This window comes from Lepidochelys kempii, chromosome 1 (assembly GCF_965140285.1).
Source record: "Lepidochelys kempii isolate rLepKem1 chromosome 1, rLepKem1.hap1, whole genome shotgun sequence".
NCBI classification, from domain to species: Eukaryota; Metazoa; Chordata; order Testudines; family Cheloniidae; genus Lepidochelys; species Lepidochelys kempii.
In genome coordinates, this window is record NC_136380.1 from 159427976 (window position 1) to 159445844 (window position 17869).

The 17869-nt window shown below is 40.0% G+C and overlaps 1 protein-coding gene across 1 annotated transcript in view; it reads left to right on the top strand.

Annotated features, from left to right (window-relative positions):
• The window catches only part of RIPK4 (receptor interacting serine/threonine kinase 4), a 36082-nt gene extending 20835 nt beyond the window's left edge, over positions 1-15247 (top strand). The window contains exons 3-8 of the mRNA XM_073360057.2: positions 5449-5597; positions 6985-7034; positions 9358-9516; positions 10785-10891; positions 11807-12065; positions 12845-15247. Coding sequence (XP_073216158.1) covers positions 5449-5597; positions 6985-7034; positions 9358-9516; positions 10785-10891; positions 11807-12065; positions 12845-14022 — 1902 coding nt within the window. The 3' untranslated portion in view covers positions 14023-15247. The remainder of the gene's footprint in view (positions 1-5448; positions 5598-6984; positions 7035-9357; positions 9517-10784; positions 10892-11806; positions 12066-12844) is intronic.
• Positions 15248-17869: the final 2622 nt, after the last annotated feature.

The window sequence follows — 17869 nt, forward strand, 5'->3', positions numbered from 1 at the left end:
CATCAAGTGGATGCCCTTGTACCATAAAGTTGTCTCTGGGGTGTTGCACAGTATTTTTGTTTAATTTTATTATTGAGGAATAATTAGCAGGGTGGTGTAAACCACAGCCGGAAACAAATGAATAGAAAAAATCTATTTCAAAGAGTTCAAGGTGATGTCTTGTCATCTGTAAATGATATATTTACGGTAAGGCTTTGCTAAGCTTTTTTTTTTTTTTTTTTTTTTTTTAAGTTCATGCAGCTGGTGTACAAGTATTCTAGAAGTTAAAGATGGAAAAGACCCAGTAGATCATCTAGTCCAGTTCTCTGCTCATGCAGGACTGTTTTCCTACACTACTTTTTCTAGTGTCTCGTTCAGTTCCAAGCAATGGGTCTTTCCAATACTTCCATTGGGAAGATGATTCCACATATTAATAAGCGTCACTATCCGGAATCTTTTCCTGATATTCAGCCTGTATTTTCACTTTCTTAATTCTGACCCATTACTCCTTATTGTTCCCACTTGTACCAACCTAAATAATTCCTCTCCCTGCTTAGTGTTTGCCCCCTTCAAATATAGACTATAGACTCTTTGTCTCCACTTCTCACTTAGCCAAGCGAGACATAATTGGCTCTGGCAATCTTTCTTGATAATATTATGATTTGGATGGCTTGAAATAACTCTCTTCTCTGCATTCCCTGTGATTTGTCAATATCTGTCTAGTAATTGGGTGCCCAGGAACAAATGCAGTATCTCAGATGCTGCCATAAAGAGCCATTAGAGTATTAATTCCTTGATCTGATGCCTCTTCATCAGAGGTGAAAGTAAGCTGGTACACCCCGGTACGCCGTACTGGTAAGAGCCGGTGCGCCATACTGGGACTGGCTTTCCCAGACGGCAATTTAAAGCCCTAGGGTAGCAGCAGCAGGGCTCCGGCGGGGATTTAAAGGGCCAGGGCGGTAGCGGCGGCTGGAGCCCCAGGGCCCTTTAAATCCCCGATGGAGCCCGGCGGCCGCTACCCCAGGGCTCGGGCAGCAGGGCTCAGGCGGGGACTTAAAGGGCTCAGGGCTCTGGCAGCCGCTACCACAGCAGAGCTTTAAAGGGCCTGGGACTCTGCCAGAGCCCTGGGGTAGCGGTGGCAGCTGGAAGCCCCCAGGGCTCCTCAGTGATTTAAAGGGCTCGGGGCTCTGCTGTGGTAGCGGCAGCTGGAGCCCTGGGCCCTTTAAATAACCCCCGAGCCCCTCTGCAGCTGGTAGCTCAGGGGTGATTTAAAGGGCTGCTACCACAGCTGGAGCCCAGGGCCCTTCTTAAATCAAGATTTAATGATTTCCTTTGTATCATTAGTGTTCCTAGCTAAACAAACGTTAAGAGTGAGACTTTTGTGAAACGTACCAAATGTTATTGCATCTACCACTTATCACTGGCTAATTCTGTTTTATTAAAGAAGTGAATGGGAACTTTAAAGGGGCACAGTCAAGTTGAAAGATGTATTTCTGTCTGGCAAGGTCCTATGTACCTACTGTAGTAACAAGTAATGTCCAAAATTACTAGAACTGAAAAGTTAGACTAGCTTTTCCTGTTCTGCAGTTTACTTTCTGTATAGTTTCAGTGTTTTCCTTTTGTCGGCTTCTCCTTTGCTGAAAAGATTGTTGTTAATATTCAGAGGAACAGAAAAACCCTTTGAGAATATAATATAAAAATTTATTTTAACATTTCAGGGTATTGTTTAAAGGATGCCCTACCAGAAACTCTATGAATCTGACTAATTTAAAAAGAATCCCAATTAAGAAATATTTCTGTTAACAAAGGCTTTAAATAAATTGGGGACAATTCAGGGAAATGGAGACAAAACTAGAAGTTAAATGCAAGCTGTATGGATAGATTGCATTAGTTAATGTAGCAATTTGCTTTGACTCCATCATATGTGAAATGTTAAGAACTAAAGTTCAATTTTTTGAAGCTAAAACACGCAGATCGCTGCACCCATTCAGTGCAAGCTTAAACACCCGTCTGTTTCGAAAAGTCGTCAAAGAAAAACATAGCATCTCCGTAGCTCTCCAGGAGTGTTCTTGTATCTGAGAATGAAATAAACATCAGGCACACCAACAGAGATGATAATTAATCTTGTTTTATATTACCTAACCTGTTTATGAACTCTGTCACTGAGTGTGATGCAATGAACCCCAGGTGATGACTAAATGCTTTTGGTTTTATTCACAGAAAAATAACACACATGAGATTAAAGGCTAAAAGCACCAAGTGCCTTCCACGGTTCTGGCTTGTATAACATACAGAAAATTGTGTGCAAAAGCACAATTTAATCTCACTGTTTAATTCCCAGAATTCAGACCCCCCAGTACTGTTATGAAAGAGCTGACAGCTCAGAGGGCATTATGGATAATCTGCAAATATAATGAGTAATAGCTGGTATGCCAATGTACTATGTCTCTTTGAGAATCAGTTTCTCCAGAGTGGCCATTAAAAGTAGCTTTTTGAAATCCATGTTTGGCCAGACCAGGATTCTGAAAGTTATTCTGAGCACATTCTACTGATGATCAGAATAGAAGTGTGTGTGAGCTGAACAAGCTAAAAATGCTGCATCAAAGCTCCATGAACAAACTGAAACCTGTGCGGGAGACATGATTTGATGTCCTCAAGTTCAGTACCAAATGCTATTCTGAGATGTGCGGAAACACGTGTAAATACTTTCGCTACTCTTTCCTCCTCATTGTCCGTATGACATTCGAAGGGAGAGGCCCTATAAAGGCTCTGGATGTGAAAGATCCCGTGGGAGCAGGAAAATGTTTCTCAATCTCTCCTTACCGCCATACCCATGCTGTGTAGAACGCTGTCCTCCACCCCAGAAGTGGCAGCAATTTTTAACTGTGCTTTTATTATGTAAGCTCATGAATCACATTGAAATGAAAGGCTGCAGATGAACGTAAATTACTATTCTAAGGAATAAGGTTAAGGTTTCCTCTAACAATGATGTCACCCACAAACGCCTTTTGGGAGTTTCCAGATGCTGGTAGTGGTGTGTATACTAGTTAGAAAAGATATCCATTCCAAGAACACACACATGCCAAACTCTGAATCACTACATTTAACATTGTGCCATTTTGCATAACTTAATAGGTGTGTTTGGGGGACAACTCTAACAAGCTAATTAAAGGGGAAAACCTACATTAAATGGTTACATTTTCCACCTGTGGTATGCTTCTTACTGATGTTAATAAGAGCTGTGTGACTAAATACCACACACACTGTTGAAAACTTACTTCAAAGGACCTAATTTAATCCCACAAAAGCTCCCTCCAGAAAATGCCTGTTTGACTTAGGTGTTGCAGCCCTCAGGTACAGTACTTTAATTTTCAGTGCCCTTTGCAGTATGTTGGCACATTCAGGGTAGAAATTTTTGCTGTTTGGATTTTCCTTTTATCTATATATATTTGACCCTTTTGTACATTCAGACTAGTGTGTTTACAAAACAAAAACCCAACAGACCTACAGAGATGCACTGTACAGTTCCAATGTTACCGTTGTTAGTTCTAAGACCTTTAATCTATATTGTAGTTTTGGGAATCACTGCTTTGGATCTATAAAGAAAAGGTGAGCGAGGAGCTGTTCTGAACTTGGAAACTTTTACATATGTGCTGTTTTATATTACACTTCAACAGAACACCACTAAAGCCTACATTGTTTATATTAGGATGGTACATTACTTCCAATATGAGCAAACACTCACATGCCCTGTAAATCTCGTGGGAAGTGCACAATCCACTACCTTGCACTGTGTTAGTCATATCATACAGGTACCAGGACTCTTCCAAGTTGGATCTGTTTAGACTTGCATAGTCAGTTCACTGATTAAACAGACATTTGAGGGCTGTATTTTTCAGAAGCACTGAGCACCCAGAACTCCTGTTGCAGTTAATAGGAGCTGCATGTTCTCAGCTCCTCTGAAATGCAACACGATTTTGAGCATTCGCCTGTCTGGGTATCTCTTCCCTATTCTTCCTGTTCTGCATCTTTCTAGGTACCGAGCTTGATTCCACTGTTGTATTGGATCTCTAAGTGCATTAGGGTTATACTTGTCTATTATTACACCATTATGAATATTAGAAATTACCCTTCCAGACAATTCTGCAGTAAGAATGTCTGTCTGATTCCTTGCTCCCAGAGGGGAGTTTTTCTTAACCCTGATAGTAAGGGAATGTTTCGAAATTTGTTGAAAATTAACAGGGAGATCAAATGTTCTTTGAGACTGGAGTCTGAGTTCTAACACCATAAAACTGGTTATAATGTGTAGGGGTGGGGGAACGAATCCCCAAAGTATAAGTCAGAATCTCCCACAAACTTCTTATTTTAATAATTTTTAACATTGCCTCAAATCAATAGGTGATAAATGTATAGAATTTTCTCAAGGGAGATGCTGTAAAGAGCAAAAAGATGTTACATGAATGAGTTAATAGAAGATCTGTCCCTTGATACGCACAAGGGGACATTTGAACCCTGTTGTATACAATGGGTGAGATTTTATTTTTTTCCCCAAAGCATAAAAGTTACTTAGGAGCACGTTTTTCATTGAAAATCAATGGGACTTGTGCTCATAAATCACTTAATCTCTTTTGAAATTCTCACCTATTATTCTAGAATCGTCCCTAAAATAGCTGGGAAAATATCAAGTAGTACAACAAGAGAGAATTCTTTATCTAGCTGTGTTTTTGATTTATGACTGTGATGTACCTTGGAGGACAAATTAATGCATATTTGTTTGATCCTTCAGATTAAATCGGAGGTGTTTCCTTTCGAAAAGAACTTGCTGTCACTTGTTCTTTTCTCTTCAGCTGGCTTCATTGCTTCACTCCAACTTGCTATGTGCTGCTTGCCAGAAAAATCCCTACTGCTTTTTTACATTGGGTCTTCCTCTGCACATGTCACTTGTTAGTCTACATAGACATAATCACTGCAACATAGATGAATTTGATAACCATTCTCTAATGGTAATTCTTCTGGGCTTTGAGCAAGCTACAGAGTTTCTCTGAAACGTACATGATCAGAACTCTTTCTAGCTTGATGTTGCTTGGAAGGGAAAAAGTGATAGTTGTATTAATTTGTGGACTACATTAGCCAAACTTTCAGTCTGAATCATGTGAAGTAGCCCTACTGAGGTAATAGAAGCGCAAATGTTTGTAATGGGCTAACTGGAAAAAGAAGTGTCTCATTTTAGTTTATGGGCTGCTAATATCTTCTTCACAGAAACTTTTTTCAGTTATTTCTTGTTAAGCCAATAAAAAAGCAAGCCTACCGTATCTTAGTATTTTCAGAATTTATTAGCTTGATATTTCCACATGACAATTCGCTGTAATGTAGGGATATAACTACATTAAAGAAAAGTTTGTAGGTGAAATCATCTGAAGTGTAATTGTTTTTATGGGTATTTTTTTCCCCTCTTTCCTACTCTTGCAGATTTCTGATTTTGGATTAGCAAAGTGCAATGGACTTTCACATTCCCATGATCTCAGCATAGATGGTCTGTGTGGTACTATTGCATATCTGCCTCCAGAACGTATAAGAGAGAAGAACCGATACTTTGACACTAAGCATGATGTGTACAGGTCAGTGCATACTTCTCAGTAGGTATCAGTAGAGCTATCAAAAACCCTTGGTTAAAAGATACAACATTGTAATTGTAAAAATGAGCCTAGTTTCTCTCAAGTTCTGGAAGTCTGTCTCTAAAATATCAGACCAAGCACAATTTAAAAAATAAATAATCCCAGATTAGGCCCTGATCCTGCAAAGATGTATATGCTTCACTTTAAGAGGAAGAGTAGACCCACTGAAGTCTTTGCAGGATTGAGGCCTTGGTGATTAATTGCTTGTTTTGGTCTTATTTTATTTTGTGTTTAATCCTTTCTCAAGTGAAGCACTGTTAAATTGTACAGTGTGGTATCTCTCTCTCTCACACACACACACACACACACACGCGCGTAATCTAAATTTATCCTAAAGTTTATAATTATGTCATAAACTGATGGGTTGATCCTATGACTTCAGTATTCTGGAAACTAATTTAGAACGCTCATTAACTATGTAAACCTTATGCTGATTTGGTAGTGACTAGTTTGGCATGCATTTCTACATGCAGCATAGATGTACCCTAAGAGTGTAAGTGCAATCTCCTTCTCTCTCCCCTCCTCCCCCCCCCCCCAAAAAAAAACCCCCAACAAACCAACACAAAAAAAACCCTTGCAACAGTGAGACTCTCAGTCCAGGTCTACAGACTCGCCCTTATGATACAGTAGACATACCTATTGGGCTGGAGCTCTGGCTCTGAGACTCCCTCTCCCCACATCACTGGGTTTTAGAGCCCAAACTCCAGTTTGAGCAGTAATGTCCCCACTGCTATTTTTAGCACTGAGGCTTGAGCTCCAGTCTGTAGGAGACTCATTGCGGCAGGGTGTCTTATCGGTGTAGGTGTACCCTTTGATTTCTGACCCTATTAAAGTGAGTGAGTTTCACCACTGACTTCGGTGGGGACAGAGTACACAAGGGGTGAAATCATCTTCGCTGCCAACGCACTCCTAGCACACTGAATACTCTGTTTTTCGAATCAAATAATGCATGTGCTAAGCGAATGGAAGGCAAACTGTGGGCTGGCTTCACTTAAATCTTTAAGTTTACTTAGCAATGTGGTGACTTGGTGTAAACTAGTAGTGAATGTAACCATGATTCTGACTCTCTCTAGTCACTCATTAATGCCTGGACACTGTTAGTTAGTCCTCTCCATAAGATCCATAATTTCATTTTAACGGCCATTCGGGCATGGTTCTTGGCCTAGCCTATAAACACACCTAAGCACATGTGGGTCATCTGTACACTAGTTGAGGTACGCCTCAAAGACTCAAAAGCACTGGATTGACACGAATGAAAATAAACTATTTTTATGAGGTGAACTTCTAATTTTTCTTCCATAGGATTAACAGACCTAATATCTATTTACAGTTTTTCTATAGTGATTTGGGGAGTCCTCACACAGAAAAAGCCGTTTGCAGGTAAGCCAATGCTACTTTGTTCATGCGCTTCATATTTTGGATGTACATAATAGGATCAGGATTCTTTGCTCCCTCTGTGCATATCCCAAATTTTCTGGTGTCTTGACTGACCAACCTCAATTACTGCAGCATATCAATGTGCTGATCCCTAACTAAGGTTCTGAGCTCACACATTTCAAGTATGGTTATATTTAAAAAAAAAAAAAAATAGTAGTCCAACTTCCCCTTTGTATTCTGAAAGCATAACCTGTAAGGCTGCCCTCAATCTGTGACCCAGTGGGAATTTGAATACAGTTCTAGAGGAGCATGTGGTCCAGTGTATTCTAAACAGATCCTTGGCTTTGCTATGGGTAGTTTGTAGAAGGCAATTGTCAAGAAATCAGGGTGGACTGATTTTAAAATCGGTGATTTAAAACAAAACAGATTTTAATAAACTTTTCCACTTGTACTTCAGTTACTTTCTAAAGAGAGATGCATTTTCGTTGGTTGATATAACCATTAAAACATGTTGTTGATTTACAGCTAAACAGAGCCTTTACACTAGATTTCTTTTTTGTACATCTGTGCTCCCTAAGGGGGTACACTATATGAATATACATTCATGTAAGCAATTATGTTGCCGAATATTTTGCAATTCTTCTTATACTTTTTTAAATGTTATGTATGTTAGAACATGGTGAATGACTAGGGTGTTTTTTTTTTTTTTTTTCTCATGACTATGTCAAACTGCATTAGGATGGTAACCAGAAATTACACACACACACCAGCATATACAGTTTATTTTTATTTAAAGCAACCTTAAATGTGTTGAATATATAAACTTCTCATCAAAACATATTTCACATTTATAGCTATTTGACTAATTAAACATAGGGATTAACTGTAGTCAATGAATTAAACTGACTATTTCACATCGACCTGGGGAAAATTTTCACATGTACCTAAGTGAAAGTGACTGGAGCACAAATTCCTACTCGCCTAAATCTCCTGAAAAATGAGAAGTCTTCTAAGTTTTACAGGTTGACCTGTTATACCATATTTGTAAAGCTTGACCTCAAAAGTTGTTTTTCCCTCTTTTTTTTTTTTTTATGTAGGAAAGCAGCCTTTAATTGAGAGTTTCTGATAGAGGCTCATGAATTCAGCATATTTATTTATTTAAATGTGTTAAGAGATTATAATTTTTGGCTTTAACATAACTAGTTACATTTAGCTTTACTTTTAAGAATGGTTTATTTTAAAAAAGAAAATCTAATTTAAATAAAAATCAGATGTATACCTTTTTTTAATTCATATGTATCCATCCGGCAAGAAATGTTGTCTTCAGAGACTGACTAACTATAAACCCAAAGGGCCCTGAGGAAGAGTTTGTTCTGATGTAGATCAATTTTTATTATTTATTTTTTTATTTAATTTTATTTTAGTATTACCTCCCCATAATAAATGCACTGAAATGCAAACTATGCTATCTTAACCTTTGGTTAGCTTCTCAAATCTATAACAAACTTGTTTGGGAAGGTTAGTCTCTCCACCCTACCGTCCATTTTCTGGAGAACAAGATCTTGTTTGTTCCTGCCCCCTTCTCTGTCCCTATTTGTTTAACTTTAACATACAGTAAAACCTCAGAGTTACTAGAACTGGAATATTGGGTATCAGGAATCCTGGGTTTTATTCCTGGGATCAGCATATGTTACAGTGGTTAGACCGAGCATACTTGTGTTGAATGAAACCCCTGTTTGGATCATCTGCAGGGACTCCGCTTTGGATCACTGGATCTAAAAGTGCAAGCTTTCATCACTTGACCTCCATGATAATGCACGTTAGCATGGAGACAGTGGTAGATTCACCAACTGATAGAAACAGCATGTCTGAAGCCTGAATTGCTGTAGAGATTGCTGTGTGGGCCTATTAGCTTATATGAAAATCTGAGGCACACGAATAAGAGAACAAGTCCCTTCTTCTTTTATTACTGCAAATAGGCAAGTGCAAAATATTGTACCACAGACCAGTATTTCGCTCCAACCTGCGGTTTTGTAGAGTGGCCTGACATAGGTGGTAGAAACACAGCACTGTCCTTCAGGGACATCAGTATCCCCAGTTGGTCTGAAAGCAAATAAGGTTGGCTGCTTCAACTTATTCTCTAGCAATTAAGTTTCAAATTGAAAGCCATTGTTTTTATACCCTAATAAAAATATGTCCCAACCCTGGAAAAAGGGCAGAGAACCCAAGTTCCAGCTGAAGCAGCTGAACTTCCATGTAACCGTTAAGGAAAAGAGTCTCCTTGTTTTGCTAAAGCTGCTCCTGTTTGTGTGCCCTTACTTTTCAGCGGAAAACAACATTTTGCATATTATGGTAAAAGTGGTTAAAGGCCACCGCCCAGAGCTACCTGCCATATCCAAATCCAGACCTCGCTCGTGTAATAACTTAATCAAACTGATGCAAAAGTGCTGGCAAGACGATCCTAGTGAACGGCCAACGTTTCAAGGTACCTTTCCTGATAAGGCAGCTACCCATCTCTCCCCTTGAATCATTTCAGTGTTGAGGACTAAATCCTATATAAACTGATGGTAACAGAATGCATTGAGCATAGTGTGTTGTGAAGACAAGCATACAGGAAGCTTATTCACTTGGGGAAGGGATTACATGAAGACAAGTCTGACCATGAAGAAATGTTGTATAAACGTCCTAGAAGTAAGACCTGTATTGAACTGGGTAATCCCTGTAGCCATTGCCTGGGGAGTGAGTGCGTAGGTTGACTTCCTAAAGCACATATCCTTTTGGTGTGGTGAGGGACAGCATTGGACGCCCTGGGCCATGATGCCTAACATTATAAACCAGTGAATGGGATTGGTCTTTCTACAACTGACAAGTTTCTGGCAGTTTAATTTTAAATAAAAAAAAAAAAAGCCTTCAGCATATCCAAAACCAGACACAAGTGCTCCAACTGTAAACACATAAGAGAATGCAGTAATCCTCTCCAGGTTTTGTTAATGTTAATTGCTAAAGTGTGATTGATTTTATTTTCCCCCCCTCCCCTCTTCCTCCCACCCTGGATGATGACTGAGGCCTGGCCAACACCTTAAAAGTTAGGTCAACCCAGCTACAATGCTCAGGGGTGTGAAAAATCCACACCCCTGAGCAATGTCGTTAAGCTGACCTAACACCCGGTGTAGACAGTGCTAGGTCAATGGAAGAGTTAGTCCGTTGACTGAGATACCAACTCTCATGGAGGTGGATTTACCTAGGCTGATGGGAGGAGAACTCCTGTTGGCATAGATAGTGGCTATACTGACACGCTGCAGCTGTAGCGTTTCAAACGTAGACCAGCCCTGAGGATGAGGTGACTGCCGCGTCTCCGTCACATATCTGAATCTGGACCAGGCGGGTACTGACAGATTGGTTATCTCACAGCTGATCATTAGCTTGTATAATGAGTTGTTGTTGTTGGGCTCTGTTCAGTTTTTAGTGGCTCGTTGGCCATTGGCATTTGGATAAAGCCATAATTCAGTGTCCAGGAAGACTGAGCTACTCTCATGTCTAGAGATAAGGTGAAAATAGTACACTCATAGTGGGCAGTGTGGGAGGGGGAACCTACATTGCTGCCCTCGATGATGTGTGTTCTGTGAGGTGAAAGGGGAAGAAAAAGTAAATTTTTCCAGTACTGTTGACCCAAGCACCTTTCACTAGCATTAAATACCTCTCAGACAAATAATCACTGGTTTGGCTATTAAATCTTTCTTGCCTCTTTCAAAGAAATCACCTCAGAAACAGAGGACCTCTGTGAAAAACCAGAAGATGAAACAAAGGAAATGATCGCTCAGGACCTGACCGCCAAAAGATCTCAGGAACCACATTCAGAGGTAGTTCTTGTTCCCACATTTAATGCAAAGTTAGTATCAAACGCTCTCTAAAGAAATCTTAAATTGTTGCCAGAAGTGAAATAATGTACAAGAGTCCAACACTGCCCTGACCTAACCCCCCTATAGTACCACTGTAATACTCCCAGTACCCCTCCACTAGTGGTTTAGTTGGGCAACTTTGTGTTGGCATTGTGGTAGAAGTGGATCTCCATGAGGGATTTGAATGCAAACCAGAATAGCAGACTTGCGGATCAGAAAGGACCTTCCATGCATTGGGATGGACTTGGAAGGAAGCACAAAAACTGCTATGGGAGAAGAGGATAATGAGGGTGAGGTTGGGACCATTAGTGAAACAGTGGGAGAGATAAGAAACAAGGCAGGTGTGGTTGGGAGAGCAGTATTATGAAGGGCAATGAAGTCTAAGAATTTTTTTGTTTTTTTTTTTGGGGGGGGGGAGTGAGGGAGTCAGTGGAAAGGTTTCAAAGGGGGATAAGGGCAGATTGAGCAAAAAAAAAAAAAAATCCGTGAGTGCTTCTTGTGTAGACTAAAGTGTGTGTGGTGGTGGTGGCTGGGGGTTGGGGAGTGGCTGATGGATGAGGAGACAGTGTAAGGAAAGCCAGAGAGGAAATAGCTAGAGTAACTGAGATGATGAGGGCCTGACTGAGAGTGTTAACTATCTGGGCCGGGAGAAAGGTTTGATCTTCAAAATGCTATGGAGGAACATTGTATATACTGATTTAAACCCTGTTGTTATTTCCTAGTATGTGAAGTCTTCCAGACACCTTTTCATTTGGCTTTAACAGCATTTAAAGATACCTGCAAATGAACATGTTTTGACTTCTTGCTGTTAATTTTCCCCACTACCAAGTGAAATTCAGACACTTTTTAAAACATGTGTGTTCCTTTCTTTTGAAGGGAATGCCTGTGTTATCCCAGCCAAAACGTGAGTCCACTCCAGTATCTGCTAAGGATTATAGCCTCTCTGAGTTGTTGTCCCAGCTGGATTCAGGGATCTCACAGACGATGGAAGGCCCTGAAGAACTCAGTCGTAGCTCTTCTGAGTCCAAACTTGCTTCCAGTGACAAGAGGCTTTCAGGGGTTTCATCTGTGGATTCAGCCTTTTCCTCTAGAGGTTCTCTGTCACTGTCCTTTGAGAGAGAGAACTCTGGAAGTGGTAAGTGTTGGTGATTTGACCGGAATGAGCCGAGGGAGAGGGGTATTTTATAAACATCACTGTTCCATAAATCAGAGCATTGACTGTTTTGCTCTTAGCACTATTAATTTGTTCACCTAAATGCTGGATAAACCTTCAGCCTGAAATGGAAAAGCATTATGCGATTTGAAACTAGGGCAAAGATTTTTTTTTTTTATTTTTTAATTGTTTGTTTTTTCCAAAAGTGGGTGCCTAAACTTAAGCTCCAGGGTGCCTAAATATGGGTTTAGTGGGAGATATCTGGTCACTTATTTTACTACGGAAAATCAAGTAACTTGTTTAATTGCCTAAATACAGATTTTAGGTGCCTATAATTGGGCTTCTTTTTTTGAATATCTTATCCTAGTGTCACACAGTTGGTTCAATACAGACATGATGAGAACTATAATAGATTTTTCCACTTCCAAGGTGGTGCTCCTAAAGACCCTATTTTAGTCCTGGATTAAACTGAGATAATTGCAGGGGTGGGGACAGATCACCTGCAGAATGTCTTTCCCATCCCACCATGCTCTCCTGCCTACTTTGCATGAGAGAAGACAAGAACAGAGTTAGCACACATTCCAAATCTGATTTTAAAACTGTTCTAACTATACTGCAAGGAGGTGTGGATTAAACTAGCTTAATTCCTAGGCAAGGAAAGGTAATATTGACTTTATTCACTGTTAGCCTATTTCAGTGTTTCAGTCATGAAAATGAAGTTCTTGGTTGTAATAGAATTTTGATGCTCTTTCCCCACCCAGATATTGGCACAACCGATATTCAGAAGAGAAAACTGGCTGAGGCAATTATATCTGGAGACACGAACAAATTGATGAAGATTCTCCAGCCCCAGGATGTTGATCTTGTCTTAGATGGAAGCTCCAGTCTTTTACACTTGGCTGTTGAAGCAGGTCAAGAAGAATGTGTCAAGTGGCTCCTTCTGTATAATGCCAACCCCAACCTGACCAACAAGAAAGGGTCCACTCCTCTCCATGTGGCCATAGAGAAGAAAATGAAAAGCATTGTGGAGCTTATTCTGGCACGGAAAATCAATGTGAATGCCAAAGACGAGGATCAGTGGACTGCACTTCACTTTGCTGCACAGAATGGGGATGAGTTCAGTACCCGAATGCTGCTTGATAAGAATGCATCACTGAACGAAGTTGATTTTGAAGGAAGAGCCCCCATACACATAGCCTGCCAGCATGGACAAGAGCACATAGTGCGGATACTGTTGAGAAGAGGTGTCAACGTGGATATCAAAGGCAAGGATGGCTGGGTGCCACTACACTATGCTGCCTGGCAAGGTCATCTCTCCATTGTAAAGCTTCTGGCAAAACAGCCGGGTGTGAATGTGAATGCACAGACGGTGGATGGAAGGACCCCGCTGCACCTGGCAGCACAAAGAGGGCATTACAGAGTTGCCCGCATTCTTATAGAACTACAGTCTGATGTCAACATACGGAACGTGCTTCTGCAGACGGCTCTCCACATAGCTGCTGAAACTGGCCATACCAGCACTTCGAGGCTGCTTCTCAATCGTGGCGCAGAAATAGAGGTAGCAACAGCGGAGGGATACACCGCACTTCATTTAGCCGCTCGCAATGGACATCTAGCAACTACCAAACTATTGCTAGATGAAATGGCTAATGTTCTGGCTAGAGGCCCTTTGAAAAGGACAGCGCTCCACCTCGCTGCTGAAAATGGACATGCCGAAGTAGTCGAGGAACTCGTCAATTCAGAAAATGTGAATGATTCTGATGAGGAAGGGCTGACCACTCTTCATCTGGCAGCGAGAGGCGGGCATGCAAAAACAGTTGAGATTCTATTAAAACATGGGGCCCTTGCTGACTTGCAAAGCCTCAAGTTTCAGACTCCACTGCAGCTGGCTAAGCAAAGTGGGAACAGCTCTGTTGTCATGCTGCTAAGTGAGACTTAGATGAACATATTCTGAATCTTGAGATCTTTACTGGAGCTTGACTCTCTTTGGGAGTTCTCCTGGAATTGCACAGTGACCTGCATTTCTATTAACTCTGCAGACAAGTCTGAATTCTAGCCAATCAGAACCTGCATTTTAGAGAGGTCGCATGGCCTAAGGAACTCCTGAGTACTGATTCTAGGTCTATCATTTGCATGGTCTTGGGCAAGGCATTTTGTTTCCTTCCCAACCTGTACAGTGGAGATGAAAATACTTATATAACTAACCTCACAGGACTGTTGTGAGGGTTAATTAGATGGGGTTTAAATAGTGCCTTAATTTTTCAATGTGCCATGCCTGCATTTAAGTATTATCATCCTGCCTTCTGATTTCTTCAGACACATGGTGGGACAAGCATATTATTTCAGATGACTGGATTATTACATAATCCATCTTTTGTGTTGGTGTGCGTGTGTGTTTTTAATATAACTTGTTACCATGGAGGCATTGACAGCACACAAATCAATTTGAAATGAGCAATGTTGGAAAGACACAAGCTATTTATTTAAAATGTGTTTTAGGATAGACCTGTTTCAACCTGGATCATGTGGCTAAGTGTGATAATTTCATTTTCAGAAGGTACAAAATGGATAATATGGAAATGCTCCACTTCTTTTATTGTAATAGAGATGTTGATTATAAAGCCACACATTTCTGTTTACTCAGAATGGTCAAGAGACTACCTTCAGTCAATGCATCTGGTAGAAGAATTCTCAGACTGGCTGGTGGAGTGAAGCACAGAAGTTCACTTTTGATATGCAATAGTAACTTGTATATAATGGAAGATCAGTAAAATATAAGATTATTTTTTGTTACCAGTCAGTTGTGTAATAAGGATCTGTTAGTGTGTTTAATGTGAAACTAGAAACAACTAAGGTTTTTGGGGTTTTTTTTTGGCTGAAATTAATTCCTGGTAAACTCTAGTTAATGTTATATTCTAATAACATTTATAGAACTCTTCACAAGCAGTTTGTTTAGATTAGGTATATAATAGAACCACATGTACAGTGGCACAGTATGTGTCCTAAATGAACGAACTGTGTGATGAATAGCCTAATATAAATATACTGTGTATATAGTATTTCTACCAGTTGTATACATTTTCTGCCGTAGAAAATATTAAGACTGTTTAGGCCTGGGTATGTTTTAATACGCCTCTTAAAGTTCACTCTTTTCAAAGTTCAAATGTGATCTGTTTATCAATAAATGTAATTATGTTCTATATTTATTGTATGTGAATTCTTCTACTTAGGCAAAGTTTGCTGTAGTTATTAGGAAAAAGAAAGGTAGAGTACATAATGCAGTTAAAGCAAACTGAACATCTAAACCTTACTGGTGTGTGTGTATGGGGGGCAGGGAGGGGGGGAATACTATCCTTCCATTATTAAAGGAGTAGGGCTTTGTTCTGTTTTGGGGCAATAAACCGAATTGCAAGCCGATCAATGGGGACAGGTTAAGTAGCTCTTATTGACTGAGGAAAACAGCAGTTTATTATGCTATTATATACATGATTTAATGCTGACTGTCTTTAATTTAAAAGCATTAATCAAAGGCTAGACAGTCTTATCAGCTTTCTTCACTTACATTTTTAGATTGAATTTGTTGCTCATAAAAGGTGCCATATGACAGTCCTGGAGAATGAAGTTCTGTGTGAATGTGCGTGTATTAGTGCTGTATAGCAAAGCACTTTACAGAGTAATCGGATGAAAAAATCTAAACCATTCCAAATACATATTCAACTGTTTCAAACTGTTAGCTACACTGTGGAATGTACCAGTGTGAAGAATTCTGTTAAAGAGAAACTAACACCAAGATTAAAAAAAAAAAAACCAAAAAAAAAAACCAGGAGCCTGAAGTTAGGCTCTTAAATCCATACATAGCACTTACATTTGGAACTGAGGGCTGCTTAGCACTTTTGAAAGTCACCTATTTGGATGGGATACTTCACCGACTGCCTATGCTGGTTATTATTAGAGGGTAGCTATTTACTCCATGCCAATGATAGCATTTATTAGCCAGTACACTGGGTTACATACAAAATGCAGCCTTTAAATCTCTGCCACCTTTAAGAGCATGGAGTCCTCAGAATGCACTTTCTAAAGCAGAGGCCAGAAAGAAACTGACTTGAAAATAAACCTAGTTCTAACTTTGTTCTGTTCTGAATTTCTCCTGAGACAGACGCACCTATCAATAACTTCATTATTCTGAATCCCTTCAAGGTGTTCCCTGTAAAACATACATCCTTGTGGAAAATGCAAAAGCATGAAAATTCTTTTATCAGAAAAGTTTCTGGGTCCCTTGTAATTTGCCTCAATCCTAATCACCAACACCCTACTCAAATTGTCATCCTTTTGAACAGTGTTGATGGTGATCATCCTACATTTTGTGATTGGTAATAGTTGCTAATGTCCACTAGAAATGGGGGTGATCTCAAACTTGCTTTTACCTGAAATCTGAACTAGATTTCAAGTTAGACTTGAAAAGCTTGGTATAACCTACTAGCAATCTACATCCCATCAGCAGTGACCCTGAGGGTTGATGTTACTTAATCTGTCTTTTGGGAATAGTCTTCCTGACTGTTTGGACAACATCCTATATTTTGCAATATGTCCCCAAACTATTTATTCTTTTTTTTTTCTCTCCACTACACACAAAAGGAATTCTGTAACCTACTGCATCTGAACCACTTAGCGCAGAGTGTGGAAGGTGCCTAGAAGGCTGCTATCCACAAACACCAGAAGTTGCAGCAGAGGGAAAGGCTCACTCATGTAACTCCTTATAACAAGTTGTCAGCCACCACCTTGCCAGTACATTCCTTCCAAACAGATTAATAATCATGCATCAGCTTCTAATTGAACCCAAGGCCATATGCTCATGAACATTTTCCATGCAGCCTTTTGCAATAAGAGGCATCGGCTACACCTTGCAAAAGAGTAGGTGAGGCTGGCACTGAAGCCATTCCTGAGGGACAAAATTAACTCTTCAGCAAAGGCTTAAAAATTATGGGGGGAAAAAATTAAGGGTGATGTACTGTCACACAGATGCTGCTCTGCGTCCACTAATGAAATACGAGGGAAAGGTTGAGCTCAAATGAGCGGGAACTTCTTTGATCTTTCAGCTAGTACAATGTGCATATCCAAAGCTCTGAGTGTGTTTGCACTATTGATTTTTGGATACCAAATATGATGCCTTGAGGGGACCTGATTTTCAGAAATTGCCAACTACCTGCCCTCTGAAAATCAGGCCCTTGAAAGGTGTCATGTTGGGCACCTACATAGTGGCACACAAAATCACTAGCATCTCTTTTTAAAATCATTGTGTCTTTGGATTGATGGTCCCAATCTTTAGATTGTCCAATATCAATATTATGCTATGTCTACACAAGAAAGTTGTATTGGTTTAATACACCAGTGCTAAAAGTTGTGTGAATGCTCTCATCTTGGCTTAATTAAGAAGGCGTGGGTTTTGGCTTAGCTTAAATGAATTCCTAATCAAGTCAATAAAACTGTTGAAAAAATGAAAATAGGTATCCACACAGTGTTTTGCACCACTTTAAATGACCTCTGTTTAAAATCAGACCAGAAGTTAAACAAGTGCAACTTTACCACACACAGTCTTTCAAAGTGGAGGCTCTGCCCACTCAACCCTCTGACTCCCAAAAAACCTGGAGAAATAGGTAGTTTGAAAGTCAATTAAGTTGGACTCTGTAGAATCAAACACTGCTTGAGGGCCTCTGCTGAGAACCTCTATCCTCCTCCAACTAAATAATCTCTGGAGGATCACAGATCTGTCAAAAGAGTTCAGGCTT